Genomic DNA, 18087 nt, shown 5'->3' on the forward strand with positions numbered 1-18087 from the left:
TGGTAGCTTGTTGCTGTGTCCTCACATGACAGAACAAGCAAGGAATTTTCTCAAACCTCTTATAAGAAGAGTAGTTCTATTCATAAGCATTCAGCCTCCTTGACTAGGCCAAAGGCCTCATATGATTACCAGGATCTAAAAGTGACTTTGGAGGACACCAACATTTAGACCTCAGACACTCCCTAACTACAACATTTGTATTATGATTGTCATTTCACACTCATAAATCTGAATGAACATAGGAAAGTATTGTCCTATTGATATGTTTTAATCCATTAATGAATATTTGTCATTTATTGAAATAATCTTTGTTTACTGAGCCACACTGTCAGTTGTTTTTCATTTATAAGATACAGAATATTCAATTCAGAGCATATAATACAAAGGTATCACCACTAAAACCATCAGAGGCATATACATTTCAAACTCAGAGTACTTAAATAAAGATTGTTCTAGTAGTCTAGCCTTTACTTTTTCTGTTATTACAGAGGAAAATATATCACTAGGTTATAGTCTCCAAAATAGTTATTAAGAGTGCTTAGAATCCTTGACCCAGAATCTTTGATGGGATAATAGTTATTAAGGGTACTCAAAATCTTTGACCCAGAATCTCTACTTGGAGATATAAAGTGCTAAATGTTCAATTTGCATTTCTCACAGTACATTTTAACTGGGTTATATTGGGGACTTCTGGCAGATTCTAAGGCATCCCTCAAGTTTACCCAAGCAACTAGAAACAACCAACAGTAGATATGGTATAATATACCCATAATTATCTCACCTCCATAATATATAAAAATAGCATCAGCCTGACACCTTTGTAAAGAATTTTTGAAATATTGGTGTAAAGTGAAAAGAACTTTAATTTGCTCATCTCTAAAGAAATTTTAATGGCTTCTGCTCATTGTTACAAGTCAATGAGTATATTGATTGTTTTCAGGTGAAACTAGACCTTACTTTGAATTTTTTAATAGCAATAATAGCCTGTTCTTTATTTTTCCACAGTTCTTAGTGGTCTGTGTTCTAATGACTGTCCTCGTAAGATAACAGTAAGTAAACATAACTCTTAGTTATAAATACTGTGAAAATTCTGTATGTGATATAGATACACTTAAACTGTTGTTATAGGTTGCAATCAAAATTGTCATTAGTGGATAGCAGTTATTAAAGTGTCCTTCATTAATTTCCTAAAAAAGTTCTCACTATAAAGGTTACCCAGTACATGAAATTGTTCTCTGATACCTCTCACTGCATCTGAACATGTTGGGACTTATAATATTTGATTTTATTTACTTCTGTAGATTAGATGCCTCTCTACCTTATATTGTAAATCCATGGGGTCAAAAAACATGATCATCTTTCCAAACCTAGTACATAGTACAGATCAACTCACACTTGACAATCACTGACTTTTTTTGTAGTGTTAATTTTAGTTTTCTGTCTAGTAGAAAAGTTTGGTGAAATATTAATATAAAAATTATCAGTTTTAACCGGACACCAGTGGCTCATGCCTGTAATCCTAGCTACTTAGGGGGCTGAGATCCAAGGATCTAGGTTCCAAGCCAGCCTGGACACAAAAGTATTTGAGACTCTTATCTCCAATTAACCACCAGACAAAATGGAAATGGTGCTGTAGCTCAAGTGGTAGAGCATTAGCCTTGAGCTAAAGAAGAGTACAAGGATACCACCTAGGCCCAGAGATCAAGCCCCACAATTAACAAGAAAAAAATTATCAGGTTTTTTGAAATAGGATGTTCATATAAAGTATAATTAGAATATTACATTGTATTTGAAACGTGTATATGTATATAGAAAGATCTGATATTGTTTCATAAAAAATTATCCACCATTTAAAGGTTAGAAGCCGAGGCCATTAGGTAAATTAGCTACTTGCAGAGCTATTAACTAGTGGAACTACAAAACTAGGTATTGCAGTGGTAGATGTTTGGATCATAGATTCATATTGAGACTATCACACTAATGTACTACATCACCAATATTTCATATATAGATAGAGAACTTTTTATATTTAAAATCATACAAAGGGGTATCTTCCAATAGATTCTAAGTCAACCTTGGAACTTAGCCAAGTGGAAACAGAACCATTAGTAGATATGGTATAATGCAACCCTACTGAGTTGGCTCAACTATACAGTATAAAAAAGCAGCACTGGGCCAGGAGTTTGGCCTAGTGGTAGAATGCTTGCCTAGCATGCACACAGACCCAGGTTCGATTCCTCAGTACCACATACATAGAAAAACCTGAAGTGGTGTTGTGGCTCCAGTGGTAGAGCGCTAACCTTGAACTCAGACCCTGAGTTCAACCCCAGGACAGGCAATAAATAAATTTAAAAAAAAAAAAAAAGCAGCACCATCCTACCAGTTTCACATAGATTTTTGAATACTAGTTTAAAGAATTTTCTGATATTGCCCTAGATATTTTTCTGATATTGCTCTCGTTTCTAGAGCAAACAAATTCTAACCTAGAGATGTCATTAAAGTTCAGCTTGGAGGAAAGCAAGGCAAAAGGATGAGGGTTGGTTGTCAATGCCTGGGATGCTCTCAATCTAAGGTGCTCCTTCCAACATAGCAACTGAGGCAACAAAGCTAGGCCTTTGGAATCCTGTATCACTCACATATTGCATTCAGGTAGTTACTGGGAAAAATCTATAATTCATAATAGACAGCCCGCACTAGTGGAGGACAATGCCCAAGGAAATGCATATCTTGGCTCTGAAGGAGAGATCTGAATAATGGATCACTACAGGATCCCCTGACACTAGAGCATCTACTTTAAGTAGGGGGTGGTTACTGAGATCCAGGAGAAAGTTCAAACCAAAGTCAGTGATAACTGCAAGGCTGCATCCGCAAAGATAGAAACTGCTGTCCTATTTCTAGCACCCTGGAGACAGAATATCATGCAAAGCCTTAATTGTGATGAAACTGGGCTTTTCTAGAAGATGTCCAGTAAAGCCAACATTTGTAAATGAAAAGTAAGCACTAGGGATTAAAACACAAAAAGAGAGATTAACAACAGGGTATATGAGAAAACCAAGTACCATATATAGAACAAAGAACCCATGTGCTCTAAAAACGGGTTTGAGAAAGAGGAACTTTTTTCATGTATTTTTATTGTAATTAATATAAGGGTTACATTAAATTTACCACATAGAAGGTGCATTACTTCACAAACATTGATATCCTTTCTCATGTCTTAGTCCCCATCCCTCCCCCCACTCCCGCCCTTCATTTTGTTTTCCCCCCTTCCCTATCATATTTCAAATAACCACATAAACATATTACAATATATCAGATAACAAGGTGAAATACTGTAACCATATAAGATAACCAAGGAACAGCAAAAGAGGTGAGAGATAACATAGTACATAAGGGACAACAATCACTCATATGGCTTTTGTTTCTATATCCTAGAGGTCCTTTCATTTAGCGTCATTCTATATGGCCTTATGTATCTAGGTTTTGTTCTATTGTAAATCTGCTAGAAGAGCCCAAGGTTTCTACTGATTCTGACAAATGAGGGAAACCATTGAGCCTGTGTTCCTTTGAGTCTGGCTTACTTCACTTAATATGATTTTTTCCAAGTCTTTCCATTTCCTTACAAATGGGGCGATGTAGTTCTTTCTGACAGCAACATAGAATTCCATTGTGTATAAATATCACATCTTGTTGATCCACTCATCAACTGTGGGGCATCTGGCTTGTTTCCATATCTTTGCTATGGTAAATAGTGCTGCAATGAACATCGTTGTGCTAGTGGATTTAGTATGTCTTTGTTTCTAAACGAGTGGGTAAATGTCAAGGAGTGGAATTGCTGGGTCATAGGGGAGCTCTTTTGAGGAACTGCCATACTGCTTTCCATAGTGGTTGAACGAGTTTGCACTCCCACCAACAGTGTAGTAGTGATCCCTCCTGGCCACATCCCCTCCAGCATTTGTTGTTATTAGATTTCTTGATTATGGCCATTCTAACTGGAGTGAGGTGGAATCTTAGAATTGTTTTGATTTGTGTTTCTTTTATGGCCAGAGATGTTGAGCATTTCTTCATGTGTCTATAGCCCATTCTTATTTCTTCTTCAGAGAAGACTCTAAGTCTTTGGTCCATCTTTTAATGGGATGGTTGTTTTTTTGGAGATTAATTTTGAAGTGATTCAATTTTTTGAGCTGTTGATATATTTTAGATATGTGGCCTTTGTCTGTTGTATGGATAGTGAAGATCTTCTCCCACTCTGTAGGCTTTCTATTTAACTTGCTATCTATGTCTTTTGCCATACAGAAGCTCTACAGTTTAATGCAGTCCCACTTATCCAGACTTTCTTTGATTTGTGGTGTTTCTTGGTCCTTATTAAGAAAGTTTCGACCTGTGCCAAGGAGACCTAGTGTATCTCCTATTCCTTCTTGTGAAGTTTTCATTGTATCTGCTTTTATCTCGAGATCTTTGATCCATTTCCAGTTAATCCTGGTGCAGGGTGACAAAGAAGGAGACAACATTAGTTTTCTGCAGGTGCTTAACCAGTTCTGCCAGCACTACTTGTTGAAGAGGCTGTCTTTCTTCCATTCTATTTTTTTGGCTCCCTTATCAAAGATTAGTTGGCCATAGGTCTGTAGGTTAATATCTGGGTCCTCAGTTCTATTCCATTGGTCCTCAAACCTGTTCTTGCACCAGTACCAAGCTGTTTTGGTTACTATAGCTTTGTAATAGAGTCTGAAGTTTGGTATTAAAATTCCTCCTATGCTGTTTTTTTTGCTGAGGATTGTTTTTGCTATATGGGGTCTTTTATTATTCCATATGAAATTTTGGATTCCTCTTCTATTTCTTTAAAGAATGACATTGGGATATTGATGGGTATTGCACGGAATTTGTAGATAGCCCTTGGCAAGATTGCCATTTTCATGATGTTAATTCTTCCAATCCAGGAGCATGGGAGGTTTTTCCATTTCTTCAGTTCTGTTTTAATTTCCTTTTTCAAGGTTTTAAAGTTACGAAAGAGGAACTTTTAATGTGAACATATTGTTACATTTGTTCATTTTATTAGTTACTGTTCCTCAGTTTTTACTATACTTAACTCACAAATGAAACTTTAACGAGGACATGTAATATATATGGAAACAATACATATACCTAGTATATGAATTTTGTGAACCTCTCCCTTAAGGATAAGAGTAGAGATCTGTACTATTCACATATTTGCTGAGTTCTCACTACAGTTCCATGAACTCAATACCTTGATTATTTCTCTTTTAAGACTAGAAACCCTAAACTTAGAGAAATAAAAGTAAGTTGTTCACAATGAACAAATGGATCAAGGATATATGGTGCACATACACAATGGAATTTTATTCATCCATTAGAAAGAATATCGTATCATTTGCAAGGAAATGGGAAGACCTGGAAAAAATTATGTTAAGAGAATTTAGTCCCAGAAAAACAGAAGTTATATGTCTTATCTCATTTGTAGAAGCTGGAATTTGTTTATAAATAGGTAATTAAGTACTTTTAGGTATATACAGATGTATTAAATGAAATCCAGGGGATAACTCAAACAGTATAATTCCTTAGGAAGGCAAAATAATAGTCCAACAAAATAAACACTAGGAAACGGATGCTTGAAAGGAGTATATTGGGGTCATGGAGACAGGGGTAAGCAACTGAAGACAAGAAGCAGGGGTGAAAATGAAGTCAAAATTCAATATATGTCCTACAAAATTAAGAAAAGTGAGGGAAAGGAGGTGGGTTAGTAGGGATGGTTGTGAATGTTGAAAGGGGCTGACACCAATATGCATCATACTCATAAACTGCTTTATTGAATGGAAACTCCTGTGTACAATTACTTAAAATAAAAGTATTTTTAATAAAATAAACTTGGTACTGGTGGCTTACACCTATAATCCTAGATAATCGGAAGGCTCAGATCTAAGGATTGTAATTCAAAGCCACGCCAGGCAGGAAAGTTCATGAGATTCTTGTCTCTAGTTAACAACATAAAAAACCAGAAGTGGATCTGAGACTCAAAGTGATAAGGAGATAGCCTTGAGCAGAAAAGCATAGGGACAGCACCCAGGCCCTGAGTTCAAACCCCATATTCAACAAATAAATGCTGGTCTCACAGAATGGTCACATAGAAAATATGTGGAATAGAAAAAATTTTAATCCAGAAAGTCTGACCTTGATAACTACATTCTTATTAGAAACACCAAAAGTAGTCCCAAGATGTGAAATATATACAGTAAACTCACACACCTTCAATTAATATATTGTTCATCTCAGTCTGCTATAATATACTGTAGATCAGGTGACTAAATAAATCAGCTGGGTGCAGTGGCTCAAACCTGTAGTTCTACTTAGTCAGGAGGCTGTGATCTGAGGATTGCAGTTCAGAGCCAGCCCAGGCATTAAAGTCCATGAGACACTTATCTCCAATTAACCACTAGAAAACCAGAAGTGGCAGTGTGGCTCAAGTTTTAGAGCAAGAGCCTTGAGCTGAATAGCTCAGGGATAGCTCCAAGACCCGGAGTTCAAGTCCCATGACCAAAGACAAAAAAATAAATCACAGTTTTAGAGGCTTTAAGTCTTTATTAGATTAGCCGTTAAGTCTTCATTGGATTAGCCTTACTCTAAATCAGTGTATAAAAGGTAGGGAAGGTAATATAACACTCCTAATACTTTCACTATACTTGAATTGGCACAGGTTAAAAATGTCCAGGTTTCTGGGAAGGGGAGGGGGAGCGGGGGGGGGGGGGGGTCATGGGACTTGAACTCTGGGCCTAGGTGCTGTCCCTGAGCTCTTCAGCTCAAGGCTACCACTTTACCCCTGGAGCCACAGCCCCACTTCCCATTTTCTAGTGATTAATTGGAGGTAAGTGTGTTCTATAGTGCCCAGGCTGTCTTTGAACCGTGATCCTCAGATCTCAGCCTCCTAAATAGCTAAGGATTACAGGCATGAGCCACCGCACCCAACAAAAATATCCAGGTTTTTTTTAACATTTGCTATACATATTACTATTATAGTATGTTGGTACTAAATATGCTCAGTTTTTCATAGTCTTCTTGGGTAAAAGAGCACCCTGAAGTGTGTAACGATGGTATGACATGTAGGATAAGAAGCTTACAGACATGGGGCCCGGAACGTGGGCTAGTAGTAGAGTGTTCACCTAGCATGCACGAAACCCTGGGTTCAATTCCTCAGTACCACATACACAGAAAAAGCTGGAAGTGGTCCTGTGGCTCAGGTGGTAGAATGCTAGCCTTGAGTTCTAGTAATACATATTATTTCAGTTGCAAAGGAAAAGTGAGAATTGAATAGTATATCCTATAAATAGAGCAGAATGACAGTTCTCCAGTTCCTGACTGTAGGCCCAAAGAGCTTTTCTTTTTTTCAGTTGTATAAATCAATATTATATCCATTGAAACTAAAACAAATCTTTCAAAATATTTTGTTTTATAAAATGGCAATCTCCTCATGTTAATCTATTCATGCTGATTTTCCTTTATAAGTAAATTATTTTCTAATTGATGATGAAAAATGTTATTGTTTACATTATTTCATATCCCTTTACTACCAACATCACTGTTTTGTGTTTATGAAGTATATTGTTTAGGCTGAAATATCTAAAAAGAATTCAGCCTCACAAACCTATGTCATAGAAAAGGAAGTATTTCTGTCAGATACAGATAATTGTTATTGGTTCATCAGTTGGCATTTGGCTTTTGGCAGTATTCAGTTTAAAGTTAGCACCTCACACCTGCTAGGCAGATCCTCTATAACTTAAGCCACACCCCTAACCCATTTTGCTACTAGTTTTTTTTTTTTCTTTTGTGGGTAAGGGAGCTTGAAATCAGCTTGGGTGGGCATGGTCTCTGAGCTCTTCAGCTCAAAGCTACCACCCTACCCTTGAGCCTAGCTTCACTTTCCATTTTCTAGAGGTTAATTGGAGATAAGAGTCTCAGATCCTCTGGTGCTGGGCTGGCTTTGAATCTTTTTTTTTTTTTTTTTTGCCAGTCCTGGGCTTGGGCTCAGGGTTTGAGCACTGTCCTTGGACTTTCTCAAGGCTAGCATTCTACCACTTGAGCCTCAGCACCACTTCCAGCTTTTTTTTTGTTATGTATGTGGGGTACCGAGGAATCGAACCCGGGTCTTCGTGCATGCTAGGCAAGCACGCTACCACTAGGCCAAACTCCCGGCCCCCCTGGCTTTGAATCTTGATCCTCAGATCTCAGCTTCCTGAGTAGCTAGGATTACAGGCGTAAGCCACTGAGCCTGGCTCTAGTTGTTAATCCTTTATACTCTAGTGGGTGTGTAATTCTGTTGTATTTTTATTCTGGAAATAGTTTCCATTGCTGTTGAGAATTTTCCATTCAGTGTAAGCCTACTTTTTAATTACTCTTGCTGTTTTTCAGCATTTGGGTTCTATTCGTTATCTGAGCCTCCATCTTTGAGTGTTTCCCTGTTTTCCTTCAGCAGTTTGAAAATGTAGGCCTTATATTAAAATCACTGACAGATTTTGGATTTGTGTATAATATGAGGAATAGCCTACTTTAGCTCTACATGAGTCTACCAGTTTTCCCTATGTCATTTGATGAAGTGGCTGCCTTTTAGCCAACATAAGTTTTGGGCTCCTTTGTCAAAAATCAGATAGGTGAAGCTGTGTGGGCTTGTTTCTGTGTGATCTGTTCAGTTTTACTAGTCTAGAAGTCTATTGTTGTGCCATGAATTTGTTTTGCTGCTTTTGCTACTATGGTATAGTATAATTTTAAGTCAGGTATTGTGATACCTCCCACATTGCTATTTTTTTCTTAGAATTGCTTTGGTTATTTGAAGTCTTTTATGCTTCCAAGCAAATTTAAGGATATTTATATTTCTGTAAATAACAACCTTGAAATGTCAATGGGGATTTCATTCAATCTGTAGGTTAGTTTCAGTAGTATAATCATTTTTATAATAAGTCTGCAATCCATAGAAATAAAGGTATTTTCATCTCCCAGTGGTTTTTTAATCATTTTTTCATAGTTTCATAATTTTATAGATTCATAGTTTTCAGTATGAAATCTTTCGCTTCCTTAGGATTATTCCTGGGTTGTTGGTTTGATTTTCTTTAGGTTATTATAAATGAAATTATTTCTTTCTCAGTCTTCATTATTGGTACACAAAAAAGCTTTTTTTTTAATGTTGGTTTTGTATCATGAAATCTTGCTGAAAGCGTTATCAACTCTGAGGCTTTTTAGTTGAGTCTTTAAAGATCTTTAAGATTATTAAATCTGCAAATAGAGATAATTTTACTTCTTCCTTTCCTATTTCTCTTTTCTTTCTCTTGCCATATAGCTCTTGCTAGCACTGTTTTGAGAAACAGTGGAGAGCATGGATGCACCTCTCTTACTTCTGACTATAGATAAAGTGATTTCAGGTGTTCCCCCATTTAGGACAATGCTAACTATAGGTTTATGATTTATAGCCTTTTCTATATGAGGTCTGTTTCTTCTATTTGTACCTTCTTCAAGAATTTGTTATAAAAAAGTGCTGAGCTATGTCACAGCTTTTTCTCCTTATCTATTTAGATAATGATGTCGTTTGCTTTTGTACTTTGTTCTGTTCATGTGCTGTATTATGTTGAGAAGTTATTTCCAATCTTCTGTGTTTGGACTCTCAAAAGTACCTGGATAAGCATTACTTTGTCAAGATTTGACTTGTTTATCTTGTAATTTCCATTTATCTTTACTAACCTTCCCTTTCATGTCTTGTCTTCCTTATTTATTTGTATCCTAAGTTCATTTAGCTGTTTATATTATCTTTGATTTCACTGGGTTTTTTTTTAACATGTCCTCTTTCATCTTTAATATCCTTCTTATCTTTAGAGCTCAGAATCTGAAGTGTCATTCATATCTTGTATTGTGTGATTGCTGACTTTTTGAGGTGTCATGCTGCCTTTTTCATATTTCTTGTGTTTATATGTTGATATTTATTCATCAGAAATTATTAGTTGGAAATTTGATTAGCAAAATTCTTTTAATTACTCTCTGAGAGGGTAAGCAGAGGCTGGGTTGATGTCATCATTTCCACTATTAGCCAGGGTTATACCTGAGGAATTATAAATTTACTAACTTAATACCAACTCAGTACATAAAATGAAAAGCCACTGAGAATATATATATATAACCAGTCATGTTATATATGGAAGGGTACTCTCTCTTACATGATAAGGGGTTAGAAAAACATTTACAAATAAGCTTGAAAATAGGTAGTAAAAGCATATGAGGGAAGACATAGCAGGATTGTGAGTTGGAGTTAAGTATATGGGTTGTATATGACACAATGCTAGCATTCTAGAATATAGTTTAGGTATTACACAGAAAGATTGGTATAGTCAAGAACTTCAAAGGCATTGGAAAGAATAAATTTAAAAGGAAATATAGTAAACCATCCATAGAAACATTAGTAAATGAGACATGAAATATACAAAACCAATAATATTAAAATAAAATTTAAAATTTATTTTAAAGTGTATGCTGCCCTCGAATTTCTAGTTCCCAGCTTTCTACCTTTAGTTTTCTTGTGTTTATTCACAAATCCTCTCTGAGCCATGGCTTGTACAGGTGCTGTCTAGATGAAGTGTTCCATTATGGACCAGGGATACCTACTGTAGCGATGCCCAGTGCTGATTTTATATGTAGCAACAAGTCCTAAGAGCTCTGCTAGAGTTCTGGTGGGTTAAGGCAGGTCTAGCTTATGAGTAACAGTTGAAATAGGTGCTAGAATCTCTGAGCACAGGTAGGTAGTAGAAAGCACTGCCATTCTCAGTGAACACATCTTTTCTGGTCACAAGCCTAGAACAAACTCACTAGCTTGTCCTTGATAGACTTTTCCCTTTTCTACTTAGTGTTCTAGTGTATGTTTCATTTGTAAAATGAAGATCAAGTAGCTTTCAGGGTGTGTGTGTGTGTGTGTGTGTGTGTGTGTGTGTGTGTGTGTGTATGTGTGTGTAACCTGGGTCAAGTCATTTAGGGCTTTTGCTTGCTAGCTTGCGACTATACGTAACTGTCCGTTGTCTGTGGCTGGAGACCCTATGGCTAACTGGCTTTACCCACCAACCAAACTGGAGCCAGATTTGAGGATATTTTTCATGAATTCACTTCACCTAAAGTTTTCATATGGGAACTGTATTTAAATCTACACTCTGGGTTGGAGTGTACATTCCCTCAGTGCTAAAGGAAGTTACAAACAAAGTTTGTTTAGCTTGCTTGCTTCTATATCCAACCTTTGTCATGGACTGAAAATAGTCACCAAATGAAAAGGCACATCACATTATCCTGGCAGATATGTTCATCTTTGCCCTTCAGTAGAAATACCTGTTTTACTTACATTTAATGTAATTACTGATAAAGATGTATATCTATCAACTTTTGTTCCTGAATTCTACCATTACTACCTTTTTATATAAGCATATTTTCTAGAATATATTTTTAATTCCTTCTTTGTTTATTTCATTCATTTAGCAGCTCTTACGATTGTGGTTAGCATTTATACTTAGAAATAATATACTTCATATTAATTCCAAATTAATTTCAGTTGCCTACAAGATCTTCATTCTAAAGTATCTCAGTTTACTCCACACCCCCACATACACATACACATACATTTGTGCTATTACTGTCATAATTACATCAAGTATTATGAGCTCAATAACTTGGCTTTATAATTATTTATTTATACAAGTCTTTTCACTGATAAATGAGTAAAGAGGTACAAACAAAAATAAGTCTTTACTGTTATCTTTATAATTTCCTCTACCACTACTCTTAATTTATATAGATCCTTGTTACTGTCTAATGTCTCTTTGGATCATCCAGAATTCCCTTTATTATTTTCTAAATTCCCTTTATTACTTTCTGTAAGTCAGGTATGCTGACAAGTACTGTTTTCAATCTCCAGTGTATTTGTTTCTCCTTCATTTTTGGATGACAATTTAGAGCATTTTAGAACTCTTGAATATATTATCCTACCTCCTGGCCTTCTAGATTTCTAATAAATAATCAGCTGTTAATCTTAGCATCTCTTAACTGTTGGCTCTCAGTCTCTTATTGAGGGCTGAGAGGTCGCTCTGTAATGTACACTCATCTGTCATGGAGACTGTGTTCAATCTGAAAAGAATAAAACAAATGATTAACTATAACATGACTGTAGAGTTTAACTGTGATATTTATTCATGTGGATCGGTGACATTATTCTGCCCTATCTCTATTGTGCATGGCAGATGTGCAGATTAATACATTTCATTAATTTTGGGCAGTTGCAACCAGGGTTGACCTAGGTTCAATTCCTTGGTATCATATACTTAGAAAAAAAGCCAAAGTGGTGCTGTGGCTCAAGTGGTAGAGCCATAGTCTTGAGAAAGCCCAAAGACAGTGCTCAAGCCCTGAGTTCAAACCCCAAGACTGCCAAAAAAAGCATAATAATTCATATTTACTAATAATTATACATTCTTGAAGAAATAAATCAGTTTATTCGAAGTGTGAAAAAGTCCCAAGAAACGGAAAAACAATAGAGATTAATTTTTTCATTCTGACTAGACTCTGTCAATGTGTCAGGTGTTCTTTTTTTTCTTCTTCTTTTTTTTTGGGGGGGGGCGGTGGGTTATGGGGCTTGAACTCAGACTGGGCACTGTTCCTGAGCTCTACAGCTCTAGGCTACCACCCTACCCTTAAGCTAAGCTTCACTTCCTGTTTTCTAGAGGTTAATTGGAGATGAGTCTCAGGTCCTTTTGTTCCCGGGCTGGCATTGAACCTTGATTCTCAGATCTCAGCCTCCTGAGTAGCTAGGATTACAGACGTGATTACAAGCTAGGATTACACCACACCCAGCTTTCAGGGTTCTTAACTGGAAAATTATACTCTAAATGTCAGGGGACTAGTTGTCAATATTTTTTTTACTTGATTGTAGTTAGTAAGGTCAGTTTTATTTATTTTGATATTTTTGTTAGAAAACAGAAATTGTAGCTGCGCATGGTGGCTCATGCCTGTAATCCTAGCAGCTGTGGAGGCTGAGATGTAAGGATCAAGGTTCAAAGCCAGACCAGGCACAAAAGGTCCTGAGATTCTTATCTCCAAATAACCTCTAGAAAACGGGAAGTGAACACTGTACAGTTTTATATACATTCGCAATGTACTTTTGCTGCCTTGTACATTACTGCACAGTTGTAAATAACTTATGTACTGTAACATCACTTTCAGTGATGTGTTAAGAAATGAATTAATTAATTTAAATGTTCTTTGCACATGGATTGTCCCTCCCAGGGATGGGCAAATGTGTATCTGACAAGTTGTTCTGTTTCAAAACTAAAAAAAAAAAAAAAAAAAAAAAAAAAAAAAAAAAGAAAAGAAAAAATAGGAAGAAAGAGAAAAAGAGAGAGAGAGAGAGAGAAAGAAAATTCAAAGTGAGGCTTGTGGCAAGGGTAGGGTAGTAGCCTTGAGCTGAAGAGCTCAGGGACAGTGCCCAGGTTGAGTTCAAGCCCTATGACCCACAAAAAAAGAAAAGAAAAGAAAACAGAAATTGCATCCAATCCATCCCTAAAGGAAAAAGCAACTTCCACAAAAATAACATGAACTGACAATGCTAGGATTCAAACCCTAAGCTGCATCCCTGGTTCAAAATCTGATGTACAACAGAACCATGGTTAGGTGAAACAGAAAATAATACAGAAAATTCTGCTAAATATTAACTCTTGTAAAGAAGAAACAATACTTAATCTTATAATGCATTTAAAATAATGAGTCGTTTACATGCAACTATCAAGTCATTCACAAATGTTAATAATTTCCTAATCAGATTGTATTTTTATGTATTATATATTTATAGAAGTGTTCTCTAAGTAATTGTTAATTATGTAAGAATTAAAAATAAACGTTTATTTTATTTGTAGTAGCATTCCTGAAATTTCTAATCATAAGTATTTTGCAAAGCTAACCATGTCCTTTTTTATTGCAGCCATTTGGAGTGAATCAGCCTGGACCCTATATCATGTATACAACTGTAGATGCAAATGGATACCTGAAAAATGGCTCAGGTAAGAGCAGGCACAAGTTCATAATGTATAGAAGCACCTGCATTCACAATATCCACCAGGTAAGCTGTCATCAGAAATTATTACGTTTTGTACTAACCCCAAACAAAACATTCACAAGACTTCCAGCTTTTTTAACTTTTTTACAATAACAGTAATCCATTGGCCTTAGAAGTCAAATATTTGGTGCAATTCTAAACAAATTCCCATATTTTCAAACGATAGCTGAGTGTAGTGCTATGTCTTTGTTATTCCAGCTGTAAAGAAAACGTATGTAAGAGGATGGAGGTCTTAGTCAGACAAAAACACAAGATCTTATTCAACAATTAGAGAAAAAAGGCTAGCCTCAAGCGTTACAGCACCTGCGAAGCAGGCACACAACCATACATTCTACCCTAGTATCAAAAGGAGAATAGAAATGTTTCCACCCTTATTTCTTGGCCACAGAATTATTTTTGCATTTTAGTTTACGTTGATCATATTGCTTTCTAATTTAAGTAGAAGCTTTAATATATATATATATACAAATATATACACACACATGTACATATACATATATATCACACCTATAATCCTCGCTTCTCAGGCTGAGATCTGAGGATCATAGTTCAGAGCTAGTCTGAGCAAAAAAAATCCATGAGACTTTTATTTCCAATTAACCACTAAAAAGCTGAAAATGGAACTAACTCAAGTGGTAGAAGATCACCCTTGAGAGAAAAAGCTAAGGGACAGTACCCAGGCCCTGAGTTCAAGCCCCAGCAGAAAGAAAAAAAAATTCAAAGATTCCTAATTTAAATGTTCAGTATGTTTAACTCTAGTGAAACATTACCTGGTTGAACCATACTGCCCACCCTCCCAGAAACTCTCACAGTATTTCCTGTATAAAGAAGTGTCAAATGTATTACAAAAATGACAGCCCTGCTTTTCTCCGAAAACCTCTGAGCATCCCCAGCCATTAGTGTGTAATTAAATTAACTTAGTGGCTTGCAAGAGAATACTAGACAATATCCTAGTAGACTAAACAAAAATTAAATGCTATTTTTAAATTTAGGTAGGAGTAGGGTGTGGGTGTGTGTGTGTGTGTGTGTGTGTGTGTGTGTGTGTGTGTGTGCGTGCATGCGTGTGTGTTTGTTATCAAACAGTAATAACACAAATTCAAGTTTTTATTCTAGGCTATAATCAAGAGAGTTGAAATTCAGTCAGAGAAAAATAATGTTATTTAGTAAAAGCCTAGCCTAATTTTCCTTTGGCTTATAGATCTTATCAGTCTTACAGAATACTCTGTATTCAGTATTCCTCCATTCCATAGCAAACACTGAAAAGCCAAATATTATTAGAGTTACAAAATAGAGAACTTAATTCATTTTCTAAGTAAACAATAGTTTCTGTGACAGATCAAAAACATAAAATTAAAATACACTTATTATGAGCATGTTAGGAGCTAAACTGGTCTTGTTTTAATTATACGGCTTGGTATCTTTTCTTTAAAAGTTACCATAGATGTGCTATCATAACCTGTGTTTGTTAGGACTTTAGTATTTGGATTATACTTGCAACATGTTGTGGAACTGTAGGTATTGCTCATTTATTCATAAATTTTATAAATATAATATTAATGATAACATCATTAGATCAAAGACTATTTCCCTATCCCTTATGTTTCTCATTTGGCCTGGAGAAAAAGAAATCCTCCTCCCCTCACCCACTGTCCTCAGTAATCCTATCACTAACAAAGATCAAAAGGGCAAGGCCAGCCTAGGTGGCATAAGTAGACCTATCTAGAAAAACAGTGAAATAAAACAACAGATGGAAGGAACAATCTCATCCTATGATGCTGAAAGGCCCAACTGTTTCTTATACTATATACTCTGTTTACCCAACAGGATGGATGTGGAAGTGTTTTCCCCTACCACAGGTCAAGGGCTTAATTCCATAAGATTCCTAGTACTTCTGATACTAGATGCAGGTCTAATTATACAGAGCTTATAATGCTACAAGGCTCATGGAACTTAAGAAAATGCTGCTTTGATGGTTTATTAAAATACAGATGAATAGAGGATTAATAAATAGGTGGATGTTCTGATGGGTTGTTACTCCAGCATGTGGATTTGCTGAAAGATTGTAAAATCCCATTCTTTAAGAGTTTATGGAAACTATTAAATAGGCATAATTGACTGGTCAGTGGTAACCAACTCTACCTGTATCCCTTCCTTGACAACCAGCTCCCAGTGCAGACTATCCAGGAGTCCCCAGACTGAAGTTTTCTCATCAGAATACAAAAGGCATGAGGTGGAGCTGTGGTCAGAGTGGTAGAGTGCTAGCCTTGAGCAAAAAGAGCTCAGGGACTTCACCCAGAACTGAGTTTAAGCCCCATAACCAACTAAATAAAAAAAATTTTAAAGGCACTTAGACAATGTATATGTGAATTTATATGAGCTTATTTACATTTATTACATGTGTGTGTGTGTTAGTGCACTCTATTCTATATTCCTATTCTAGTTAGCTTTCTCTTTTTGGGGGGGATGGGAGTATTTTGTCTTGTTTTTCATATATGTAAGCAATGTATTTCAAAATTATTCACCTCAATCTTTCTCTTTTCCTTCCCATCTCACTTTGCCCCTCAAGTTTGGTTTGATAGGGTTGCTTTTTTTGCTTTGGGAGAGTTTTGGTGCATTTTTTGTAGGGGGCAGTTTGCATTATTAGAAATTAAAGGCAGGAACTCACCCCTTTCTTATTTGTTGTTTAGACAGGCTATAAATGCCCTAGGCTAGCTCGCATAGAACTCCTGGTCCTCCCTCTAGCCTTTACTTCTAACAGTTGGAATTACAGACATGCACCATAATACACAGCAATATTTTTTTTCCAGTCTGGGGGCTTGAACTCAAGACCTGAGAACTGGCCTTGGGCTTTCTCAAGGCTAGAGCTCCACTACTTTAGCCATAACACCATTTCCCAGCTTTTTCTATGTATGTGGTACTGAGAAATCTCATGCTAGCCAAGTACTCTACCACTAGACCAAATTCGCAGCCCACCACAGCAATACTTTTTTACAGAATCATGCATGCTTTAAACATGGAAGCAGTTTAAATATGTTGAAGACTAATGGCATATCTGAAAGACAAAGGAAATTTAACAAGAATTCATACTGATAATAAAAAGGTTATTATGGAACATGATTAGTTGTAACAAATTGTCTTGTAAGCAAATTGTCCTGATGTAACTTTAATTAGAAACTCAAATTTCTCCATCATAATCAGTGGTTGTCAATTATTTATTCCAATATTTAAAAAACCCAATTGATTCCCAATCATTTCTCACACATATTTTCTGAAATTATCTTCCTAGAAAAAGCAGTCATGTGCTGTTTATCCTGTATTACTCCATAAAATAATTATTTTAGTCTCAATTTAATTTTTATTTTAGCCACTTAACCATATTTTAAACTGTAATACACATACTTAAGCCAGAAATCTTGTCCTGAACAATACTTAATGAATGGGGCATATTTTTAATGTATAAGAAAAGAAACTGGAAGGAAATGTTAGACTTTCCTAGATTAACCATCACATTCTATTCCTATGAAACAAATGAATTATTGTAAAGAGAACCATTTCCATACCAAAGCTCATATAAGCTGCAGATTGACAAAAATAGTCGCTGAGATAGGGAGAGGTGTATGTGGCTCACAAATGGATGATAATCTGATATTGCAAAGCTCTAAGCAGCAACTGACAGATTTGTTTGATATAATTACAAGATCTGAATGACTGAAAGAATGAATGCATTGATGAATGAATTACAAGAAATACAATAATTCTTAAAAACTGAACCATTTTTATTTTTTTTAGCCAGTCCTGGTCTTGAACTCAGGGCCTGAGCACTGACCGTGGGCTTTTGGGCTTTTCCTTAAGGCTAGTGCTCTACCCCTTGAGCCACAGCACCACTTCCGGCTTTTTCTATCTGTGTGATACCTAGGAATTGAACCCGGATCTTCGTGCATGCTAGGCAAGCACTCTAT

General features: G+C 36.1%; 1 protein-coding gene across 1 annotated transcript in view; it reads left to right on the forward strand.

Moving 5' to 3' along the window:
• Itfg1 (integrin alpha FG-GAP repeat containing 1) overlaps window positions 1-18087 on the forward strand; it is a 162729-nt gene that overhangs the window by 123028 nt on the left and 21614 nt on the right. Inside the window, exons 13-14 of the mRNA XM_090357681.1 lie at window positions 1006-1049; window positions 13994-14072. Of these exons, the coding sequence (XP_090213807.1) occupies window positions 1006-1049; window positions 13994-14072 (123 nt within the window). The remainder of the gene's footprint in view (window positions 1-1005; window positions 1050-13993; window positions 14073-18087) is intronic.

This window comes from Megascapheus bottae, chromosome 24 (genome assembly GCF_031878675.1).
Source record: "Megascapheus bottae isolate mThoBot1 chromosome 24, mThoBot2.hap1, whole genome shotgun sequence".
Classification (NCBI taxonomy): Eukaryota; Metazoa; Chordata; class Mammalia; order Rodentia; family Geomyidae; genus Megascapheus; species Megascapheus bottae.